Raw genomic sequence first — 22497 nt, forward strand, 5'->3', positions numbered from 1 at the left:
AAGGAACACCAGCTCCAGCAGGAGGGAAGGCTTTGTGGTGATTTTTGACCTCGTCTCATGTAAGTTAGGCAGCATAGGGTCCACACTTCAGAATGTGACAGTGGTTGTTCTGGTCAGCTGAGGCTGTGAATAAAAGGACAAAAATTAGAGTGCTGGCATTAGGAGCAGTAAGTTCCAGTCATATTGTAAATCCTTATGCCTAAAACAAACATACCTACACTTGGCAAAAGCAAGCATAGTGGTATGTGATGACAAATACCTGCAGCCTAGAAAAAGCAAAAACTGTTAATGGTCAAAGCAGAGACTCTTTTGTTTGGTACTTCTGAAACTGAACTTCCTTAACATCTGGGTTTTTTTTATGAAGAGCTAGTGTTAATTTACAAATCTGCCTCAGCTTAGCTCTTTTCTACAGAATGCTTTGCTGAGCCCTCACAGCTATATCAGAATAGGGCTTGTACACATTCTGCCATTCCAGTGAGAGTTGGAGCAGGGCAGCCCCACCCTGGAAGATTTCTCCAGCTGAGCAAGCAATGAGCTGGCCACATGCCACCACAGGGAAGACATGCTGGTGAAGGCCTCACCAAGAAAGATGAGCACCAGCTCTCTTGCTCTTTGTGGAACTGATGACCAGTGCTTTAGCCCACTCAGCCCTGCTGCAGAAACTCATCAAGACCAGCCAGCAGAGGCAACCACCACCGTTTTTTTTTTTTTTCCTAAATGGAAAAACTCCTGCGTCAGTGCTGGAATAAAAGTTCTTTCAGGGAAGGAGAATCAAAACTAGGGCTGCAACTAGTCACCTCTCTTTGCCCACAGGACACATGTGTTACATCGTCAGTCTCTTAACACCTGCTTCAGAAAATAGTGTTGGTTTTTAGCAACACCATGTGGCATCAGTGGGCACCTTCCCATCACTCTTATTATGAGGGCCTGTTTGCCCTCAGGAGTGCAGCAGTTCTGCCTGCAGTTAGCCACATCTCTTGGACCAGAAATCTCTTGGTAGTGAAATCTAACATGCACTGGGGCCAAACAGTATTGGTTCAGTAGTTTGTTAGAAGTCACCTCTGCCCTGCCCTGCCCTGCCCTGCCAGAGGTGATCTTCCATTTATTTACCCCTGATGAAGCTGCAGAGCTGGAAGCTGGACCAGAAAGATGATACAAATACCCAAAGTTTCTTACCTAACAAGACATAAACTTTGTCAGCTGATTCCACTTGTACTGTAGATTCTATTCTCTGAGGATGGCACACTAAATCAGGAACAGATCTAAGGTTGTAGCACTTGAGCCCTGGCCAGCATTGAATGGCATCAGATGATGTGTCTTGTCTACCAAGGGAATTATTATTTTCTTTGGAAACAGTTCTATTAAAGGTTGAACTTCTGCATCCATAATCAGCTCATCATTCCAGCACAGTGATACAACCTCACTTAAGGTGCTTAAAGTAACCTCAGCTTCGTTGCAGGAAAGTACAGCCTGCAGTGGATCTTTAGGAGCAGGTGATAATTCTTCCCACAAGAGACCTGAGGAAGCTTGAGTTACATCATTTGTTGGGACATCAGCCTTTCCATCTGAAGGCCTTAGTTCTCCAGCTACAGAGGACTGACAGTTGGACTTGGTCATCTTAGAGGTCTTTCCCATTAATTAATTTCTCTCCCATTAATTAATTAATTAATTAATTAATTCCCAACAATAATTATTTTACGATAAACCTTTTACATTAAGCACATCAGGTAAGCCAGCTTGAAAACCACAGCTCTTCTTTGCAACACTTCAGAACTCTCTAGATTCATAAAAGTTATTTTAAATGCATAGGTGGTGACATTTTAACTTCCTCAATAATCTTGATTAGTTGAACTGACAGGTATCCCAGTGAAGAACAGGGTAAGACATGACCAAGTTTTAGATACAAAGTGAAAAATGGCTTCTAGAGTACTTACCAAGGGAAGAACACAAGAGAGTATTTGTGGGAGGAAATCATTGTCCCATCAGATGGTTTAATAAAATCTTCAGCACTGAAAAAAGCCAAACCAAGCAGTCTGGGTTCCAGCATGATTAGCAAGTGCTGGCCATGGGTACAATTAGAGGGGAAATTTAGGTTTGATATTAGGAAGAAATTTTTTACTGTGAGGGTGGTGAGACACTGGAGCAGGTTACCCAGGGAAGTTGTGGACTTCCCAACCCTGGCAGTGTTCAGATCTGGACTGGATAAGGCCTTGAGCAACCTAGTCTAGTGGGAGGTGTCCCTGCTTCTAGCAGGAGGGGTTGGGACTAGATGATCTTTAAGGTCCATTCCAACCCCTGAACATTCTATGATTCTATGTAAAATCAGCACTGTAGCAGTAGAGAAGGCAAATCTTTAATACACCATCACAGCTCAGCACTGAGCTGTTCTCTGAAAGACATCAGAAATTATGAGACATAATTCAAAGCATGACAGAGTTAAATCCTCCCTGAAAAAACATTATTCTGCCTGCCAGCCCAAGCCAGCTCAGACCCATTTATAATCTGTCCCTATCAGGCAACACCATGGAAAGGAAAGGCTGCCTTGCAGCTACACAAACCAGCTAGCTCCCTATTGGTGTACAGTGAGTCCCAAATCCCATGCTAGCACTCTGGGTGGAGACTCCAGAGGAAACCTTGCTTGAGCTTGCTAAGGAGTTCCTCTCTGATCATCCCCTCTCATAACAAAGCTACATGATCGTAGAGTAGCAGATGGACAAAACAGAGGGCTGCATGAGGGACCTTTATTGGAGCTTAGTGAATGTGCAGGGGTCAGTTCACAATTACACAAGCAAACCCCTTTCAGGGATTCAGGCAGAAAATTTCTGAATTATGCAGCCAGTCTCCATCCCACTTGAAAAGTCACAACAATCAGGTAAAGTCCTCAGTGACTGAAGAAAATGGAGTATCAAACCCATTTTTAAGAAAAGGATTGTGGAAGCTACTGACCAGTCAGCCCATGCCTGGTAAGATTATGGTACAGATCCTCCTACACAATACATCAAAACACAGAGAGGTGGATAAGAAAACCCATATGAGCTGGAGCTTCACCAAGGGCAAATTGTGCCTGACTGATCCAGTGGCCTTGTATGATGGAGTGACTCCATCAGCAGAAGAGCTACAAAGTGTCATCTACGTGGACTTCTGTAAGGTTTGACAGTCCCCCACAACATTCTGGCTACTAAATTGGAGAGATAAAAGTTTCACGGAAGGACTGTTAGATGGATGAGGAATTGGCTGGATGGGTAGAAACCAGCAGTAAGTGGATGTTCAAGGGTCTGTGCTGGGACCAAAACTTAAATTACTCTTCAATGACAGTGGGATCAAGTGCAGCCTCATCAAGTTTGCAGATGACACCAAGCCAAGTGGTGCAGGTGATTCACTAGAGGGAAGCGATGCCACTCAGAGGGACCTGGACAGGCTTGAGGACAGGCCCACACAAGCCTCACGAAGTTCAGCAAGGCCAAGTGCAAGGTCCTGCACCTGCCCTCAGCATTCATGCCCCATGAGCTGCTGCCTTTTTTCCCTTCCCACACGAGCATGAAACCCGCTCCTGCTTTCTGCTGCGGACTTGCCCAACACACAGCAGAAGCAGAACCCTTCTAAGGAATTGCCTTTGTTGAAACCCAGTTTCCCTCAGTAGTAGCCAAACCAGAGACACTCCTTCCCATCACAGGATAAGGGTAACTTTTCCCTCATGGCACACTAAATCAGATAGACCTAAGGTTGTAGCACTTGAGCCCCTGGCCTGCACTGAATGGCTGCTCAATCTCTGAGAGATGGTGTGTTTGATCTACAAAGGGAATTACTATTTTCTTTGGAAACAGCTCAGGTTATGATGACATTATGCAATCTAATGCTGCACCCTCGGAAAGCAAAAATGCTGCAGCCCCATCCCACCCCCTCTGCCAGCTGTGGTGGAGTGGGTGGGTGCACAGATCCGTCACCTGGTTACAGCCTGGCCTTGTAAGACAGGTGACATACAACACCCAAGGGATTTGAACCAACATAAACTGCAAAATATAGCACCTGAGAAGCAATGTTCCTTAGTGGCCTCTGGCAGGAGCTCAGAGGAAACAGCTGGGGACTGTAATCTCTTCAGCCATGGCAGCTACACCCAAAAAGGAATGAGATTATTCCTTACTAACAGCTCCATTTGTACAGCAGAACCTTATGATTGCAAGGGCAAACCCTGAAACCCCAGGGGCAGGGGCTGGTGACATTTGCTTTCCTTTAAAGAGTTACACATTTGTAACAGAATACTCTTAATTTAAAATGACCTATTGCTTTCAAGTTCATTCATGGAAAAGTATATTAAAGGTAAACTCACCACGAAATGCTTCTTCCATAGAAGAATCCTTAGAAAGTAGTTTCTCAGTCTTTGGTCCTGGAGAGTGACAACACAGACCATTAATATTAAAAACATCAAATATTAATGTTATGACTTACGAAATTAGGAAGAATTGCTTTCCTATAGAAAGAATAAGATACATTTCAAGAAAAAAAAAAATCTATGAGAACTAGAAATTTTATCATTTTTTGATTAGGGGCAGTAATCCAAAGTCTGGATTTCTGTGTTGAGAACATATGGACAGAGCAGGACTTCATAAAGGCACTACACATACCTGGTAGTCATGTGGTTACTTCCAAACCATCCTCACTGAATACACAGCAGAAGATAACTTGTAAATTTGCTTCTTTGGAAAACTTTCAAAACTCTAGGTCTGCAAAACTCTGCACAGCCAAAGTTTCAAAGACACTTAAGTACAGATGTCATAAACCACAGAAAAATATATTACTGGAGGTAAGAGAACCATAAACATCCATAAATATTTAAAAAGGCTGCAGGCCCTACAATAAAATTGTGTCTGTCTGAAACTTCAGAGCAGCTATATGAAAAAATATGTCTGGAAACTAATTCACTGTGCTGGAACTTGAATGCTGGTTTTGGAAGCCATGGAGAATAATGTTATCAGCTACTTTCCTGACTCATGTCCCCCTCTGGCCCCAAAAGGAAGAACCTGTCAGCCTACGAGTACTCTGCCCAACTGAGGCCATTACCTTGTCCTACCACCTTTTGTCACATCAAGGTCACAGATAAGCCATATTTTTGTACCAAAAAAAGGATCAGATCAATCATTAACTGGGAAGAAGTCTATGTCCCAGCAGTACAGCTGTCTTTTTTCAATACAGTAAACATACTGCTTTTAGTGAAAGACTGTGAGGTGTTTGCTACACAAACAGTTTTGCTCAGCGAAGTCTGACCACCTCTTTGTCCCTCCCTTCCCAAATCTTCCAACTCAAACCAGTTGGTTTTTTTTCTCTTAACCTCTTCCCCTCTGCCCACCTGGGAATCTCCTATAGGTAAGCACAGCTTGCCAGAAATGACTGAAATACACTGAGTGTAAATTCCTGAGCACAGCAATTTACTTGACTGGAACACCATCTCCGGAACAGGTTGCATCAAAAGGCGTGCAGCATTTTGGAAAATGCAACACTGGAAAAATTAGGGCTAACAGTAAGACAGCTGCACATGAACTCTTCATGGCTAAAATGCACTGGTGGTTAAAACACAGAGGCTAAGTAGGTCATGAAAATCTTGAGTAACTATGCAAAGGGGTTCTGAGCGGAAGCAGGGAAGAAATACGCAACTCTAATATGCACTTACCCTGGTAACCTATAGTGGGTCCAGCAGTGGGGTCCAAACATACATTAAAAAAGTGGTCAGATATAAAAATAATTCAGCATTTCATTCTGGAAAGCCTGCCTTAAGTTGAATTTCTTACCATCTGATAGGAAACAGGGGTGGGGTGGAGAAAACGGGTGGTGAGCAGGAATAACACTTTTCACCATCTCCTAACCAACAGCACTACCTTTATAACTTCAACTGAACAAGTTTTGAAGTTTAGGGAAAATGCAAAGTCTCCAGCATTGTGACAAAGTTAGGCCTTCTGTAAAAGAACCCAGTCGTTTTTTCCGGTCTATCTTGTACACCAGCTCATTTCACACAAGAATGTGCATTTCCATAAATTAAGAGCATTGTATATAGACACAGATAACTTAGAGCAGAAAGAGCAGCTTCTCATGCTTTCCGAATCTCTGTATAAAATACCATATTTTAATTGTTCTTTGATCAAAGGGAACGAGAACTGGAACTTGCCTTTGTATTTCCATATTCTGTAAGTCAATTTTTCCAGATAAAATCAGTTTTTGAAGTATTTTCTAGCTCACCTCAAGACATGTGAATGCAACACAATGTTGCATAACCATCTACTCGAACTGTAATTAGCAGTGAAACAATGGCCTTTTCTGCGCTTTTTTTCTAGAATTTATAGAAAATAAGTTGTCATACAGCTCCTTCAGGATGAAGGATCAGAGTCAGCATACCTGTACCTCTTATTCCTAAACTTCAGTGGAGTCTATTACTCCTAATTTTCAGTTTTCCACTGTGGTCTACGATGCCTGAAAAGCTTCTGGCAGATGACATTGGCTGCCCAACTGCCTTAAGAGACAGATAAGCATAAATTTATTTCTTAAGGTTAGGTTTAACAGAGATTCCATAACTTCTTGTGAAAGGGCTTCCTTCTGCTGTTAGTATTTCATCATGATGGCTGGAAGGGGAATCTGAGAGCTGCTTTCACCCCACTGCGAGGTTTGACTGGCACCCTTGTGACACCACCACGTACAGCCCCCTACACCAACCTAACACTTGCTCCTGTTCAAACTTCAAGCAGGTACAGAGCAATCTTTAAACACGAGTACAATCGACTGTTGGAAAGACAATCACGTTGTTTGTTGTAAATTGAAAAGCAATTCAATACAGCATTTGGGGAATTTTATTTAGGAATAAAGCATAACTAGAATATGAAACAAGCATTCAAAGTCAGAGAGAGGAGAAATTAAAGTGCTTGCTTTAGAGTAAATTAGAAACATTTTTCAAAGGTGTAGGAATACAACAAATACAATTGTATGTGGTTCTTTAATGAAGAACAAGTGAATTTGATGTCTTAAAAATATCTCTTAAACCTTGTTCACTCTACGGTTGTGCTCAACATGACATGTATCTCACTTTTGAAACCAGAAGACTGTAATTATACTGGAAGAATAAAGACTAGAGGTAATTGCTGACTAGAAAACTTAGTTACAGAGTCACTTGACATCCCAGAAGTTTTCCCAATACTTGGTATCATCTTGTTCAGGAGGCCACCAATTAAAAGACAAACTCAAGGAGCGAAGGAACAAAACTCATGTCCACATTTCTTTTAATTTTACTCAGAAATATAAAAGTGCAAGTTCTGTAAATTAACAACATTTACAGTACATCACAATAAATATGCCACCTTGTGACGTCTAAAAATTCTAGTTATTTATTTGAAAGGAGTCATATTGAGATAAAAACTGCATCAACATCAACAAAAAATAACCTGTCCCAGAAAAGATGGCCTTAACGTATTAACTAGCAAGATGCATATTCCATTATTGCTATTAGACCATGCCTCCGAGTTCCAAAGTATAAAAACTTGACAGTTAACACAAAATACCATTGAGATTTTTCTCATCACAGGCACAATCTAACATAAAAAATAACTTTGCAATTTACAAGGTAGGAGATTCTCCTACAAGGAGAGGGGAAAAAAATAATTCATACAGAAACATACAGTTGTGATGATTTGCTAAGCCCACAGAAAAGCTGCAATTTGCACAGAGTTATTAAACTGTTACATAAACATATAGTGTCTTTCCCACTCCTGGCCTGGTGAGAACAGGCCTTTTAGTAAATTTACTACTATTTGCCAGCTACCTCCAAGTATGCAGACCTTAAATATCCGAACACAAATCGCATGCAGGTGCTTTGTGTCCTGAACAGCCTAGGCTCATATCATATTTAAGGAGTGTAGAGGAATTTTGCCAGTAACTGTACTGTTTCCAGCTATCTACCCAGAACAGACTATGTCTCCGATTGCAAAACATTAAAAATCAGATAGGACAAAATAAGATTTCAAGTACCTTAAAGCCCATTTTTAAAATAATTTTTTGAACTCTAAGCAGTCACTATGTATATACACAATATATCGTTTTCTAGTCAGTACTTGTTTGGATTGATCAAATAAGGTTGAACACTCATTTATTCCTCATTACCGTCAAAATGGAATAAAAAAACTCCAGTGCACTATCTGTAGCACACCTAGATTATAGAAAAATAAAACTGCTTTTTTTAAGAGTCCCTCCTCTCCTTCAGGAACTGCAACAGAAGTGTTTACCTGCTCTAGGAATGCCTTTCATAGCAGAACTGTGTATTTCTAGAGAGAAAAAAGTGTCTCAACCATTTCATTTGGCTTACCAAATAGGACATTACTTCTCTCCTCTGTATCAGTCTTGCTTTAGATGTAACCTCAAAAGCAAATCAGTGAAGATTAGGCATGGGCAAGGTCTAAAACTTTGGCAACATGCTCTCCAAAAAGGTAAGAAAAAAAAAAAGTTTAAGCTACGGAACTGTTTAAGGCAACCTGACCAAAGTAAAGATAAGGCTTTTAGATAACTCTTTCCAAGGATATCTAGTTTTCTTAGCTTTGCAAAATAACATAATTCATCTAACTTTCTGGTCAGACTTCCATTCATAAGCTTCTTTTAAAAAATATTTACCTTCCTAGAATATGGTATTAACTGAATATAAAACATAAGGATATAATACATATTACAGGCAACGTAAAAAAAGCTACAGATAAAAAGCTACAGGTGGCCAAGTATTAAAAATTTATATGGTCATGACAAAAGTTTTAAGCTCTCTGAGGTATAGCAATGTCTTAACACCACAGGTTTGAAATACCATATCGAGACTCAGGATATCGTAGTATTGGTGTAACTACCAAAGCAAATTTTTGAGTTTGTGGTTTGGTTTCTTTTTCTAATTTTTTTTTTTTTGATACCTGTAAAGGTCACCACTGCAAAGACTGAGCAGCTTGAATGACAAATACGTAAAACTGCTGTATCTGGCCTATGTATTTTAACATTACATTCACAAAATTAAGAGTGGAAATAAGAACTGCCCATGCTCTAACTGCATGTCCAAGTATTTGGCTGGAATGTACCAGAAGCAGAGATAATAAACATTGACATAAATTCATATCACAAATCTGAGCTGAGTTGGGAGGGATGAGACAAGAAATGGAAGGGAATGAGAGGTTTAAAATTCACATATGAATAATCATGAGGTAACTGACATAAGCCACTAAAATTTAGTAAGATCTGCTTTTTGTGGCTGAACAGTTTTCCTCCTCCTGTGTATTGGAAAATGCTTAAAGCAAAAGAAATATTCTGACCATTTCCAACTTCAAAATTTACACCAATTACTTTTATTGTATTACTCTAATCAAACCAGAAGTGCTCCCCTTGGCATATTTAGATCTAGATCTGTTTTAAAAGGTAAAAACCACACTTGCCAATAGTGTTTAAGTAAATTATGTGTGCTTATTTAGGCTCACCCACAGTTACGAGCAGTTTGTGTTCAGATTGGTTTAAACAAAATAAAAAACAATGAGTTAAAAACACAAGGTCACTTAACCTTCTTCCTGGTTGATTTACCCTTAGTGAAAATTGTAATGTTTTAATAAGCCATACCAACTCTGACCATACTGGGAAAGTGTCTCTGGCACAAGTGGTTTTCAGAAGAAGAGCTGGTCTTCCCAACAGCTCGCTCTTCTGCTTCATCTTAAAGTGCAGAAACTGTGGGAAAGGATAACAAGACTTGCTGTTTGTCACTGTGGAACTACTTCCCTTAGAGAGGCTAAGGCTGCATGTATGCGGACGTGCAATCTGTTCTCAAAGTCATAGCCAGAAAATTCCTCCTGGGGGGAAAAAAAAAAACAAGAAAAAAAACACCAAACATACAACTGTTAGCCTCCTTCACTTCAGGACACGAAGACAATTTTACTACTAGTGCTTAAGAAGTCATGTTACAAAAGAGTCCAAAAGAAAAGAGGTGAACTGGAGATTGCATGTTGCAATATCCCCACATTACTCAAAGCAAAAGAATTACTACAAGGCAGGAACCAGTTAGAACTGACAAGGAGTGGAGAGCTGTCATTTTCAAAATTTCTGTAGCAAAATCAAGGTTCTAACAGTCCAGGAGAGGTCACTAATGTGGGCTCTGTGCTATGATGGACCTAGAAATACATACCTATGTAACATACATGAATGTGGATCATATACATTAATGCATATTCACATGATAGTGCTGTAGGTTATAGGTGAGGGACACCACCATTTAACATCCATGCCGCCTGCCCCAAAACCCCAAAAACACAACCTCCCAAATGCCCTCATCTCAAAAAGTAAACTTGAAAGTGCCCTGGTTTTTACCTTGGCTTGGAGCAGTAAGGTTTTGCCTCTTGGCACAGTCTACAAAAAGACAAACACTGCATTAGAAACACATCACAAATATTACAGAAAATATCTTAAATAAATGACATAGTGAGTCTGGAGTAGCACCTCTATCTCAAAAAAAGGTACTAAGCAGACAAAAACCTCTCAAATTATGAAATCAGAAATATTAATGAGGCACCCAAGACGGTATTACGTATTTCTAGTCTATAGAAAAGGAAAAATTACAGCTTTAAATGCAAGTTGCTGCCGATGATGCTACAAAAACGTACAAGGGAACAAACGAGGTTACAAATAATTGACTACTTGATCATTACAATAGTTTTTGTTTCTTAATTAAAGTTTAAGCCATTTATTTACAAAACAAGTTACTTAATATTAAGCATTAAGAGCTGTTCAAAAAATCTCAATTTCAAACTATTATGGGAAAAAAAAATATTTGCAGATTAATATTTACTGCTGAGAAGCTGCTGTTTTAATTCTTATCATATATGACATTTTTACTTTAAACCTTACAAATAAATAAGATGCAGAAAAATGAAGTTCCCTTATTCAAATGTATCTAAACATGACTATATCTAGTTATATTGGTTACATTACACTCAGTATCTAAGACAACTACAAAAAAAAAATCTGTAAATTTCAAGATTTTAATATGGTTACATCAAGAAGAAGTTGATTAGAATTCAGTTTAAAACAACAAAGATGATCCAGATGACGTGGTAAATCAAGCATGTAATTATGTTTAACAAAAACTTCCAAGAGAAGTAAATATAATACCAGCATGGTTTTTCTACTAAAATGCATATTGATATCTCTGTCTGTTGCTCAAGTCTGTAATATGCACTGCCTTTCGTGTAAATGTGATTTATAAAATCCTATTCCTTTCTTAGCCATTATAGAGCTCTACCAGGACACCTCAGTTAGTAAATGAAATTTTCTATAAACAGCATACACTCATCTCTAATTCTAGCTCTTGCTCTTCCCTACCTCATCCCACTCTGTTCGAGTTCAGCATCATTCATCTCCTCATTGAGTGCCACAAGAGGGAGTTTTCTGCATGTCCTTCATCCACTAAGCACTACCACAGGTTCCCTGCAGAGCTACAAGCCAAGCTTGTGCAACCCTCAAAGACCCAACAGGAGGCACCTTTGGTTACTGCGTGCACATGCAACAAGTAAGGCAGGAGGAAGGAAGGACTGCTCTAATATTCTCCAAATAAGAACATGACTTCACTACCTACCACACCCTTTCTTTAGAGACACCTGACATTATCAAAGTTAAACATGAACATAGAAAAAAAGGCAGCAAGAATAATACAGGACTCAGACCTCCCCTTCCAGGCTTCAAGGCCCAGCTCTAAGTCTCAGGGCAGTAGAGTTTTCAAAAGCGTTTTCTAATTCTGTCCTTTGTCATGACAATCATCTTTACTGAAAGATTTTCCTTCCTGTTTCAAGGGGAAGGTTCAGCTCAGAATGATTAAACCTGACAAGATCAAAAACAACTGAAAACAGAATTTGAAGAATATGAGAAACTGTCAACGCAACTACTTCTTAAGAATATGAGATATTATCAGCCCAACTACTTCATACACTACGTACAGTGAAGGGAGGTTCAAGTCACTACCCTGTAACCACTTCCTCCAACTTTCAATCTGATTAAGGATGTACTACACTAAGTAGTGCTGTTACAGGTTTGAGAGGGAAAACAGCACAAATGAACAAGTGGTGCACAAGCTGCTCTACTTGTACATGCAAAGACCTGAACAATCAAATGTATCATCAGCCAAGCCATTTGGACAGTCTGAAAGCCAGGTGGATTGTTTTCCTCTTCACCCTGAACAACAAAACCCTCACTACTCAGGGTGAAAGTCAAAATGTCCATACAACAATCTTTAATGGAATTTAAATGACTGAAAACACTTTCTATTTTAGAAAGGCATCAAATGCTATTTGGAAAGGATAGCTACAAGCAAACTTTGAGCTTGAATGGCATCCAACAGGGTATTAAATAGGTAAGAAAAGTACCCTAGGCATCCAACATACTAAATACCATCTGCAGACAAGAAATCCCCGCCTACCCAAGTCAGTGTGGGCAGGCTTTTTTTGCCACCAGCAGCAGGAACACTCTCTATATTGAAAAAATAAGACATTGTTACCTTAAATGCATTTCATTTCTTGGACTGAAAAAAAACCCCAAAACCTAAACATAAAACGGTAATTTTCTTTACAGTAGGTATAAAACAAATTTTTAAAACTTCACATACATTATCACCTATAAATTTTGTTTCATTCTTTCTATAGTGGTATGCTGACTCCTTATGCTCATTTTAAGAGTTTAAAAACAGGTTAAGCTATTACCTCTGGATTGTCTAACAGAATACAGCCAAGTTCATAGCAAGCATATGGCTGGACGTACAAGTTGCTTTGACGGCAGAGTTCATCTTTTGCAGCCCGCTGAAAGTACTGTAAAAATGAAAGGAAAAAAGAAACAAAAAAAAGGCAGTAATTCATTAAATTTGACTGTTGGATACTTTAAAACAATGCAGAAGCACCATTCAACTTCAAGCAATAGAAATTAGCCAAAGCTAAACCGAGAATACATAAAAAATTTATAACAGTACAGATGCCTAGGATGTTTTTACCAACACTACTGTGTCAAGGCAAAATAACTTGTGTGGATTTTAACAAAGTAAATATATTGAGTGTTTCAAGAGTTTTCCAAGTTCATATTGAAAAAGTATTAAATCTAACAAGGAACTTTAACATCAGTGATGAAGTACACAGATTATTTAAGATATGCTTGAGAGAAATGAGAAGGGGGAGGGATTCAAAGCCAGCATCTTGCTGCTTATGTGAATTGCATTCCATTCTGGGGAAGAAAAAGGAAAGTTGTGCCTACGGAGCAAAACCTGAAGCAGTGGCACATTTTTCTTTGGTATGTGTGCTAAAAATCAAACCTCTCAGTGTCCAGTAGTCCTGGAGAAGCAGCAGCAAACGTGTGCTTTCAAAAGGTCAACCTCCAAGGTACTTTTTTTAAAAAAAGATTAATTTTCATTGTTGGACAAATTAAATCTAGCAGAGCAAGAACTTTGTTATAACTTTTACCTTCCTAGTTTCCCCTTAACTCTTTCTACTACAAGCCACAATGGCTGCCATAGTCATTCAGCACAGTGAACTACTTTTACGACATGGAATATAATGACAACATGTTAAAAGATTTTAGAAGAACCTGTTTGAATTCACAAACCAGAATGATCACTAGCACTGAAAACTAATGACTTGTTTAACACTCTTACTCAACAATATTTACTGTTTAACAGATTAGCTTGTAAAACAGGATGAATGGCGTAAATTACCGTTTAACAACTTACCTGAATAGCATCTTCAGAATTTCCTAAACATTTGTGTATGGCACCAAGAAGCAAATTCCTCAAACCAACAGCCGATGAATCATCAACATCCTGACAAGCTTAATGAGAAGGTTCCAGTAAACAAACCAGATGGATTGAAATCTTTCCTTAGACAAGAACTGTGCTCTATGGTGTCTTTTAGTCCAATGTTTAAATTTAACCAGAAAAAGGAGGTGCTAGTAACGTTAATATAAAGCAATTTGTCTTCTTTTAAATACAACCCATTTTGTATGAACCTCATCAAGAAATCTTGTGAGTCATGAGAGCAATTCTAAAGCAATTAATGAGCTGAAGTCAAAGGCAGTTGGTGTGCTGTTCTCACAAGAAGACTGTTTTTCTACCAGTCTTTGAAATATCCACGTAAAAGTAAAGTTAAGAAATAAAATCATCTCCTTCTGGTGTTATGGGAAACTGGTTTGTCCCACATATTGAAAAAAAAAAAAAACCACGGTCCCAAATTATGAGGGGCACAGGGCAAACAGTTCAGACAAACCTGATTTGTTCTGAACTAAAGCCAAGTGACAGACGCACAAAAATCTGTACTGGACCTAAAAACCCAGACTAGGGTATTTTGGCATCACAATTCTCAATGTTGACAAGAGGATAAGGCTTATTTGCCAGACCTTAGCTAGTCAACAATCCAGGGACAGACTGTGCCTCAGCTCAAGTAGTGCTCTGTTTCCAGGAAAACCTGTATCACAATGCATGAACAATTTCTAGATGAATCAGGCTCCATTTTGATCAAGCTTATTAGAGCCAGCTCTGTTAAACCAGGACTAGTTCCATGAGAACCCATTCGCACTTGTTGGCACCATCACCTCCAGGAAGGCAAGGGTACAGGGAGGCCTGCAGGGCTTTTCATCACTTAACTGCTGTCTCTGGAGCAGTACAGCTCCTGAAACATTTTGCCTCATCACATAAACCCTGCCAGATCTTAACCAGCTCTGCATTCACAGTTAATCCACAACCCAAAGAAGCCACCAATGGATAACTAAGAGTTGGCTGCATGAAGTATTTGGGCTGACAACTGTCACTTTCATTGCAAGGCTTGAGTTACTTGATGTTTTACTTACAGGGATACAGGTGGATACAAATTAATTCCTTTAAGTAAAGTTCTAACCCTGAGGAAAAGCCTGGAAATCCACCACAGCAAATTACAATCCAGAGACAAATACATTAAAAAAATCCCTTATCGTGCATGTTCTTGAGATACACATAAGGTGTATCAAAAACAGTCTCATTGTACAATACATCTTCAGCCAGGGATGGTTGATGCAGATCTGTCAAACTTAGAAGCAGCTTATCTCTGAATTTTCATCTATACTGCTATTTCAAATTAAAAGGTGAACCACTGACTAGAAACTTATACAAGGGAGATCTACAGTGCTTCTGGGTGTGCAGGAGAGAACACATAACCTTTACATCCTCTAAAGATGACTGTTCTGAAGGTGAATGACAGCCAAAAAGAAATTCTCAAATTAATTTTTATGTGAGTAAATCTGCTTTTAAAGCCTACCATTACCTTTGTGATTAGAAAACTAGAGATCTGAATATAACCCACTGCCATCATTCAATTTAAATGGACAAATTATCTTAAATTAAAACTAGAACAAAACACCACTACTAGTCCTTCTAGCTCAACATGACAATTGCATACAATCCCCAAAACTTCACAACTACAAAAAAACACAAAACAACCCCATAGGAGACAATTTTTATTTTCTAAATGAGCAAGGAATTATCTAGAAATAATAATAAAAAAATAAATTAAAAAAGAGAGGATTTTAGAAAGGTTTGGGTTGGAAAGGACCTTAAAGATCTTGTAGATCCAACTCCCTTGGCCTGTGCAGGGACACCTTTCACTAGACCAGGCTGCTCAAAGCCTCATCCAGATTGCCTTGAATGCTCCCAGGGATGGGACATCCACAGCTTCTCTTAGCAACATGTGTCAGTGTCTCACCACCCTCACAATAATTTCTTCCTAATACCTAATCTAAATCTGTCCTCTTTCAGTTTAAAGCCATTCCCCCTTCTTCTATCAGTACACGCCCTTCTAAAAAGTGCCTTTCCTGCTCTCTTGTTGAACCCTTTTAAGTACTGAAAGGTGCTCTGAAGTCTGCCTGAAGCCTTCTCTGCTCCAGGCTAAACAGCCCCAACTCTCTCAGCCTATCCTCATAGAAGAGGTGTTTCAGCCCTCTGATCATCTGTGTGTTCCTAATCTTGGATCCACTTCAACAAGTCCATGTCTTTTCTGTGCTGAGGATCCCAGAGATGGATGCAGTGCTCCACGTGGGATCTCACAAGGTCTCACAAGAGCAGAATCATCTCCCTCGATCTGCTGCCCACGCTGCTTGTGATGCAGCCCAGGACGCAGTCGGCCTTCTGGGCTGGGAGCTCACGTTGCCAGCTCATGCTGAGCTTCTCTTCAACCAATTTGAAACTGTTTGCAGAACGCAAACAAGAGTGACTGCTGGATGGAGGGAGAAGTACAGTAAAACCTCACGATAAACATTGCTACCATAAGCTTCATGTGACAGATATCTGAAGACATCTGGAGACTAAGAAAGAAGCAACCATTCACCACTACCAAGGTCCAAGCAGCCAAGATAAACAGAACACCTATCATGTCATAGATGACCTCACAAGCGACCTACTTCCTCTTAGAAGAGAACTGACATGGAGAAACAAATCGGTAGATTTATTTTGTTATTTTGTAGCTACATTTAAATTAGTTATATTTTGCTTAGTGATTTGGAACAGTAACCATCATGCTATTACTTCATTTTAAACAATGGTTAACAAACAACTATATGCAGCAGACAATGAAGCATTAAGTTGAATCATAATAGGTCATTATTCTATGGTTACTCAAACTGTATTTTGCTGTGACACATGCACACAAGTTTAAATTTTCATGCTACTACGATCAGCTACCCCACACAACACAATAAAATTTACACCCCGTTTTAAAAAGTAAATAAATAAATCAAGGTCCCATATTATACCTTGACTCATGTGCTGTAAGTTCGAGAGGGAGCAGTTTGGAAGGGCTTTCCATAAGTATAATACTTCAATGGATGCCAGGACACAGAGCTCTTTGGTCGGCATTTGTTTTCTAAATCTATCTGCCTGCAAAGTGGGGAGAAAGAGGGAAGAGAGATCCATCATTTTTCCTTTTACGGGGACATATATTTCACAAACAATATGTCCCAAACAGTAATTTTAACTGCTTCATAAAGTCACAAAACAATTCGCTTAAACACTTTTAGACTAAGAAGCAAAAATCTGTCAACTAATTTAGGGGCTTACCTATTAATCAAAATTAAAACTTCCTTATATGCAGCCTGACCAGTTTTACTGTATTTCACAGTCCCAAGTGCACAATGATTGGATGCTGAAACAGTAACATCTGCAAGGTATCAGATGGGAGCTATTTCCTAGACAACTCCTAGTTTTCAAAAAGAACTAAGGCTTTCACAAACAAGACAAGATAAAAAGGAATAAGAAGGCAAAGCTAGAAGGAAAATTACCAAAACAACTACAGTACCATGTATTTTTGTCTTTAATAATGACTTTAGTTGTAAAGTGAATAGCTAATTCCCATTTCCTTTACTAGATCCTTCAAACACATTTGACACCATACTTTTTCCATCCTATTCCTTCCCACTAATTCTACAGAAGCAACACGAAAGAAAACAAACACATCCTTCAAAAAGAAAATACTGTTAAAGAACTGAACTGTTATTACTGCACCAAAACAGGTCAGCCTATGCTAAAACTAACCTTTTTCACCGAAAATTGTTCAATTTGATTGTTTTTTCTTTTGAAAAGCTTCTGAACTTCCTTGAACACATTCTGAGCACCATTGACATCACCAGTGGCTCCTTGACACACTGTAAGAATACAGAAACATGTTAACACTACTGGGATATAAAACAGGAAAAGTTAAGATTAGATGTCACATGGTCACAGAAAAAAACCAGACACACTCACTTCCAGAAGTGTCTAGACCGTGGATTTGACAAACATGATAATCTCAACTTCCTCAGGTATACTCTGTGATGATTAATAAGTCAGTACTACTTTCCTATAACCATTAATGGAAGGAATACCACCAAGCCTCTAAAGATTTATTTATTAGATCTTTGCAATACAACTGTTACGTGTCACACTTCACTGACAATCCTAATTGTATCTACACTGAGAGGGAGAGGGTGTACACATGGGCATGTACATGTGTGAGCAGGCAAGTGTTCATTATATAAACAAACAAAATTATCCAAGTCAAGTCTGGCATAAAGCTGCATAAGCAGCAGGTAGCGTGGAAGGCACTGCACACACTAGCAAGTTTCCCAAAACGAAACAGTGCCAAAACCTTATCATATCACTGATTTATCATCTACCCAACACAGTGAACATACTCACCTGCTGTTAAATAAGCATAGTAGCACTGGGACCACCTGGATTCATTTTTAAGCCTTTCAAAGGATTCGAATGCATCTTTGAAGTTCATCTCTATCATGCTGCACCAACCTAGAAGCAAAACTGATTTAAGTTCAGGGAAAGTACAGTAATTCAAATTTGGTGTCAACATTATTGAAACACACAGTCTATTATGAGAGCTGGAGCTACTTTAACAATTACAACAGTAACTGGAAAATTAAAAACAATGTAAATGAACTACATATATTTAAATTTGGTTTAAATTTTCTGAGAAATTCTGAATTTTAAGGTTCCATACAAAAAAATGAAACCACTTCAGAGCAACAACAAATCTATACAGACAGCAAAACCTTTTTTTAAATTTAGATACAATATTTTGTAGGACACTAAAACTTAAAAAACTACTACTTGTTCCTTTATTATTTCCCACTGTCACAAATTCCCATTTACAGCTTGAAGCAACATATCTTCTCCACTCTAAGAGCTGTATGCAAGATAATGCAGCATATCCTACTACTGATAGATGTAAATGAATTTAAAATACAGATCCTGCAAACTGTTAAGCTTCACTAGACTCATTACTTTTTGGCAGAGAAATGATGCTTCCATGGACAAATTAGATGAATTAATTTCTAATTTTAAATAATATTCAGTAGGTGAACAGTGTGCCCTTGATTCTACAGTCTACTCTCTGATTGTGCATCACCTTGTGTTTGCTGAAAAATTTATTATGAAAAATACTTGCCCAAACAAGAAGACAGGTTTATTACCATAATCCATCCAAGACAAAGGCCAGTATTCTAAAATCTTTTTTAAAATCATAATAAAAACAATCCAGTTTGCTTATTGAAGTTGCCAATCCAAACTTGAAAGTGAGCTATTTATGGCGTACACATATCCAACGTACCTATTTCATATAAGCAGACATGCTGAATCTCCCTTTGGTCTGTTGCAAGTTCCAAAGCAGTATGAAATGAGGTCAAGGCACTATTGATTTGACACTAGCAAAAGTGAAAGAAGAAAAAAAAAAAATCAGATTGACATTTAAAATTTGTTGGATAATTTGATTTTGATAAACAGATAGATTTCTGTTAACAGGAAATTAAATCTAGTACAGTAAAAGAAGAGTTTAGAAGAGTTTAACAGAGTTTAACAGTGTAGCAACAGCCAGTTCAGATCATCTCTCAACCTTACAAGTAAGTGACTGTATTCCTTCTATTTGCTATTAAGTCAGAAATTCATTGGTTTTGTGCAGTAACCTTTGGGGTACTCTCATTTTTACTCTTCTTAGTCATTCCACCTTTAGAAGTCATATTTTTAGCATTTGCCCATGAAGTTTAGCTTTCTGCACAATAAGGGCACCATTAGTGGTTGATTTTATCTGTTTTGAACTTTTCACCTTTTCCCATATCCAACAGCAACCACTTTAAGCAACAGTTAATAGAGAATTCATAAATGCTGCATGACACATTAGAAGATAAAAAGGCATATATATGAGAGAAAAAAGAACATTTTGATAAAATCATTAGTTAGCAACAGCTTAGCAAAAAGAGGCTGACATCCTTCTGAGAACTAGAATGATAGTTCTTTTGACTACCTTAATTTTTAGTTTTCCCAGACTAGGATAGGACTTGTCCATACCAGTCATTATGGGGAGGGAATGCAAATCAGCATTTCATTAGTTTTACACATACACACTATATATTCCAATATGTCCTGTACCTGCTTTAATAGCGTTTCTATGTTTATTCTCACATACAATTAAAACAATTTACACGACAGAAGAATTTTTAAGCCACCCTCTGCTGACTAAGCAGGTAAGTGAAAGAAACCCTAGAAAGTGCAAACCCATCATCTATGCGAGCACAACAGAATTCAAAAATTCCTACAAAAATCTGCAGAATTGTATCTTAAGTCCATGCACACACAGAGCTCTGAACTGATTTTTTAGGTTTCCTCCTTTGTCTCATCAGGGAAAACTGGTTTAGTTGCTAAGGAACAATTTAACTGTAAATAATACATATTGCATCAAGACAGCACAACAGCCACCAAAGGGATCCACAGCTGTACCAACACAAACACTTAGAAAATACAGTGGTGATGAAGCTAAGATGCTTATTGGCAAGGCAGAAGCATATACTACACAGAAAGACAGGCGAATTATATTTGCCCTCAAAATTACCAGGAACCCTGAGTCATGTGCATCTTGTCTACTTTTGTAGCAGCACATTCTCTCCACCACACATTATCCCAACACGCCTTCCTAGAAAATAACTGTTATGAGCCCAGTCTTACAGAAGAAAATAATGTCAGATTAGAACTTTATCTTTGTGCTAGGAAGTTCAAAAGCTCAGTAAATCTATGTTATGAATGCTTCAGAGGAAAATGAAAAAAAAAGAAAACCTAAATATTTAGCCCTCTTTGAAAGCATTTTGCCTTCTAAAACTCTAAACGTTTCAAAACAGAAATCACTTATTTGTAGGACATGTTATACCACACAATGTGTACTGGCAATTAAATCATTGTCTGCAATGCCATACACCAGCCTGGGGTAGTACATGAAACACAAACCACTCAGTAATATACAAGTCCAGTTGGCTGCACATTCAATCTTCTGTAATTCATCCTTCTAACTGTCTAGATCTCACAAGTGTTTTGACATCTGTCTAACTTTTCCTTCAGCACCAATCTCAGTTAAGTATGTTTCAGAGATATTCCTTTATAAATAAAGTTTCAATCATCTCCAGGGATTGTGACAATCTGCTGGAATACGAATTTCTACTCTTAGTGTTCTTAATTATTATTTGTTTACTGTTTCAAAGAATAAACAGAAAGAATTACAAAGTCCCAAGAGTCTGCAAGTATAACATCGTGGCTGCACCTGAAGTTGATGTTCCTGAGATTTATAAATATATATACACACACTTTTAATTCCTTTAACAGGCATTACTCATGCCTTTCTTGGACATAATACAACGGACGAAAAAACCCATAGAGACATAAAATACATAATATACAGAATTACATAACCATAAAAAGGATTATTAAGCTAATGTGAGAACCCTAATCTTATTTTTCTTGTCTTCACACTAAAACTGAAAGCACCCCAACCCACCAACTAAGCATCTACAGAGCTTACCAGGCCCAAGCGGCTTCCCAAGCCAACACACATTTCCCCAAAGAGCTGTTCTGAAATCTCAGGACACTTTCCTTCTCCCAGAACGTCTCTGTTGTCAATCAGCACGCTGAATTCGTAAAGCTTTTAAGAAGTCATGTTCATAATTAAGGGGAAACCAGAAGGTGGTTTCGTGCTAAAAGGTGACAATTTACACCAGAAAACACTGTACGGACATTTCAAAGCCTGTGTTTTCTATTCCTTGGCACACAGAAACCCATTTTTTCTTAGACATGGCACAAAGTTGAGTACAACTAGGATACTGTACTTTGTAGCCTAGAACAAGTAACTAGGAAAGCCAGCACAATTCCTGAATACAAACCTTGACATTATGCAAGCCCTGCAAATTTCTTTACTTTGGACATCACTGTGATTTTCCTCCAGAAAGTTCACTTGAGATATTCCATGCTTGTTATTACTCTTGCCCTCAGTCTTACTTTTCCATACCACACCCTCTCACCCCTAAATAGGAATGATACCACTAATACCAAAATGTCTACAAAAGATAACTAAAAACCCAAGAGTACCTGTCAGCATTACATTTAAGCACCCTGAACATTTTCAGAAGCCTGCACATCACACACACTTTCATAGACCTGAATGTATGAATGGTGCTTTGCCCATGAGGAGGAGTATTTGGTACTTTTCCACTCAGATTCTACATGCACCTATACCAATTGAACTCTATGGATCAAGCCTCAGAATCAGAAGTTTTTTGTCCCAGCCCCAAAGACTTCTTGTTGTTTATATATACACACACGCAGAGTCTGATCGTAATCAAAGAGAAACAATAGTTTCAATGTTGCTGATTAGGAGAAAAAGAAAAAAAAAAGAAAGAGAAAGCAACATTGCAAGCAGAAAAAGCAGAAATAGGTAAGATCCAGAACACCACTGCCCTCTCCCAGCTCAAGGTACATTTTTAAGTGCATACAGGTTAAAGCACAAACTTCCCAATTTTGGTAAGACACCTGAAATAATATACCCATGCCCAGAGGAAAGAATTTAAACTTACTGGTGCACTAACAGTTTCAAGGAAGGCAATAGAAGCACTTCCCAAGCTTTGCAGGAGCTCTCCTCGCTCACCTTGGAA

At 38.6% G+C, this 22497-nt stretch overlaps 1 protein-coding gene across 1 annotated transcript in view; it reads right to left on the bottom strand.

The window, feature by feature from the left end:
* Nucleotides 1-7242: 7242 nt before the first annotated feature.
* Nucleotides 7243-22497, bottom strand: part of TTC39C (tetratricopeptide repeat domain 39C) — a 36316-nt gene continuing 21061 nt past the window's right edge. Inside the window, exons 8-15 of the mRNA XM_027887569.1 lie at nt 19140-19233; nt 18215-18322; nt 17573-17682; nt 16795-16918; nt 13751-13848; nt 12738-12842; nt 10357-10395; nt 7243-9842 (exon numbers count right to left, since the gene is read on the bottom strand). Of these exons, the coding sequence (XP_027743370.1) occupies nt 9753-9842; nt 10357-10395; nt 12738-12842; nt 13751-13848; nt 16795-16918; nt 17573-17682; nt 18215-18322; nt 19140-19233 (768 nt within the window). The 3' untranslated portion in view covers nt 7243-9752. The remainder of the gene's footprint in view (nt 9843-10356; nt 10396-12737; nt 12843-13750; nt 13849-16794; nt 16919-17572; nt 17683-18214; nt 18323-19139; nt 19234-22497) is intronic.

Source organism: Empidonax traillii, unplaced genomic scaffold, assembly GCF_003031625.1.
Source record: "Empidonax traillii isolate 1590-97213 ecotype Southwest subspecies unplaced genomic scaffold, ASM303162v1 scaffold215:size2007263, whole genome shotgun sequence".
NCBI classification, from domain to species: Eukaryota; Metazoa; Chordata; class Aves; order Passeriformes; family Tyrannidae; genus Empidonax; species Empidonax traillii.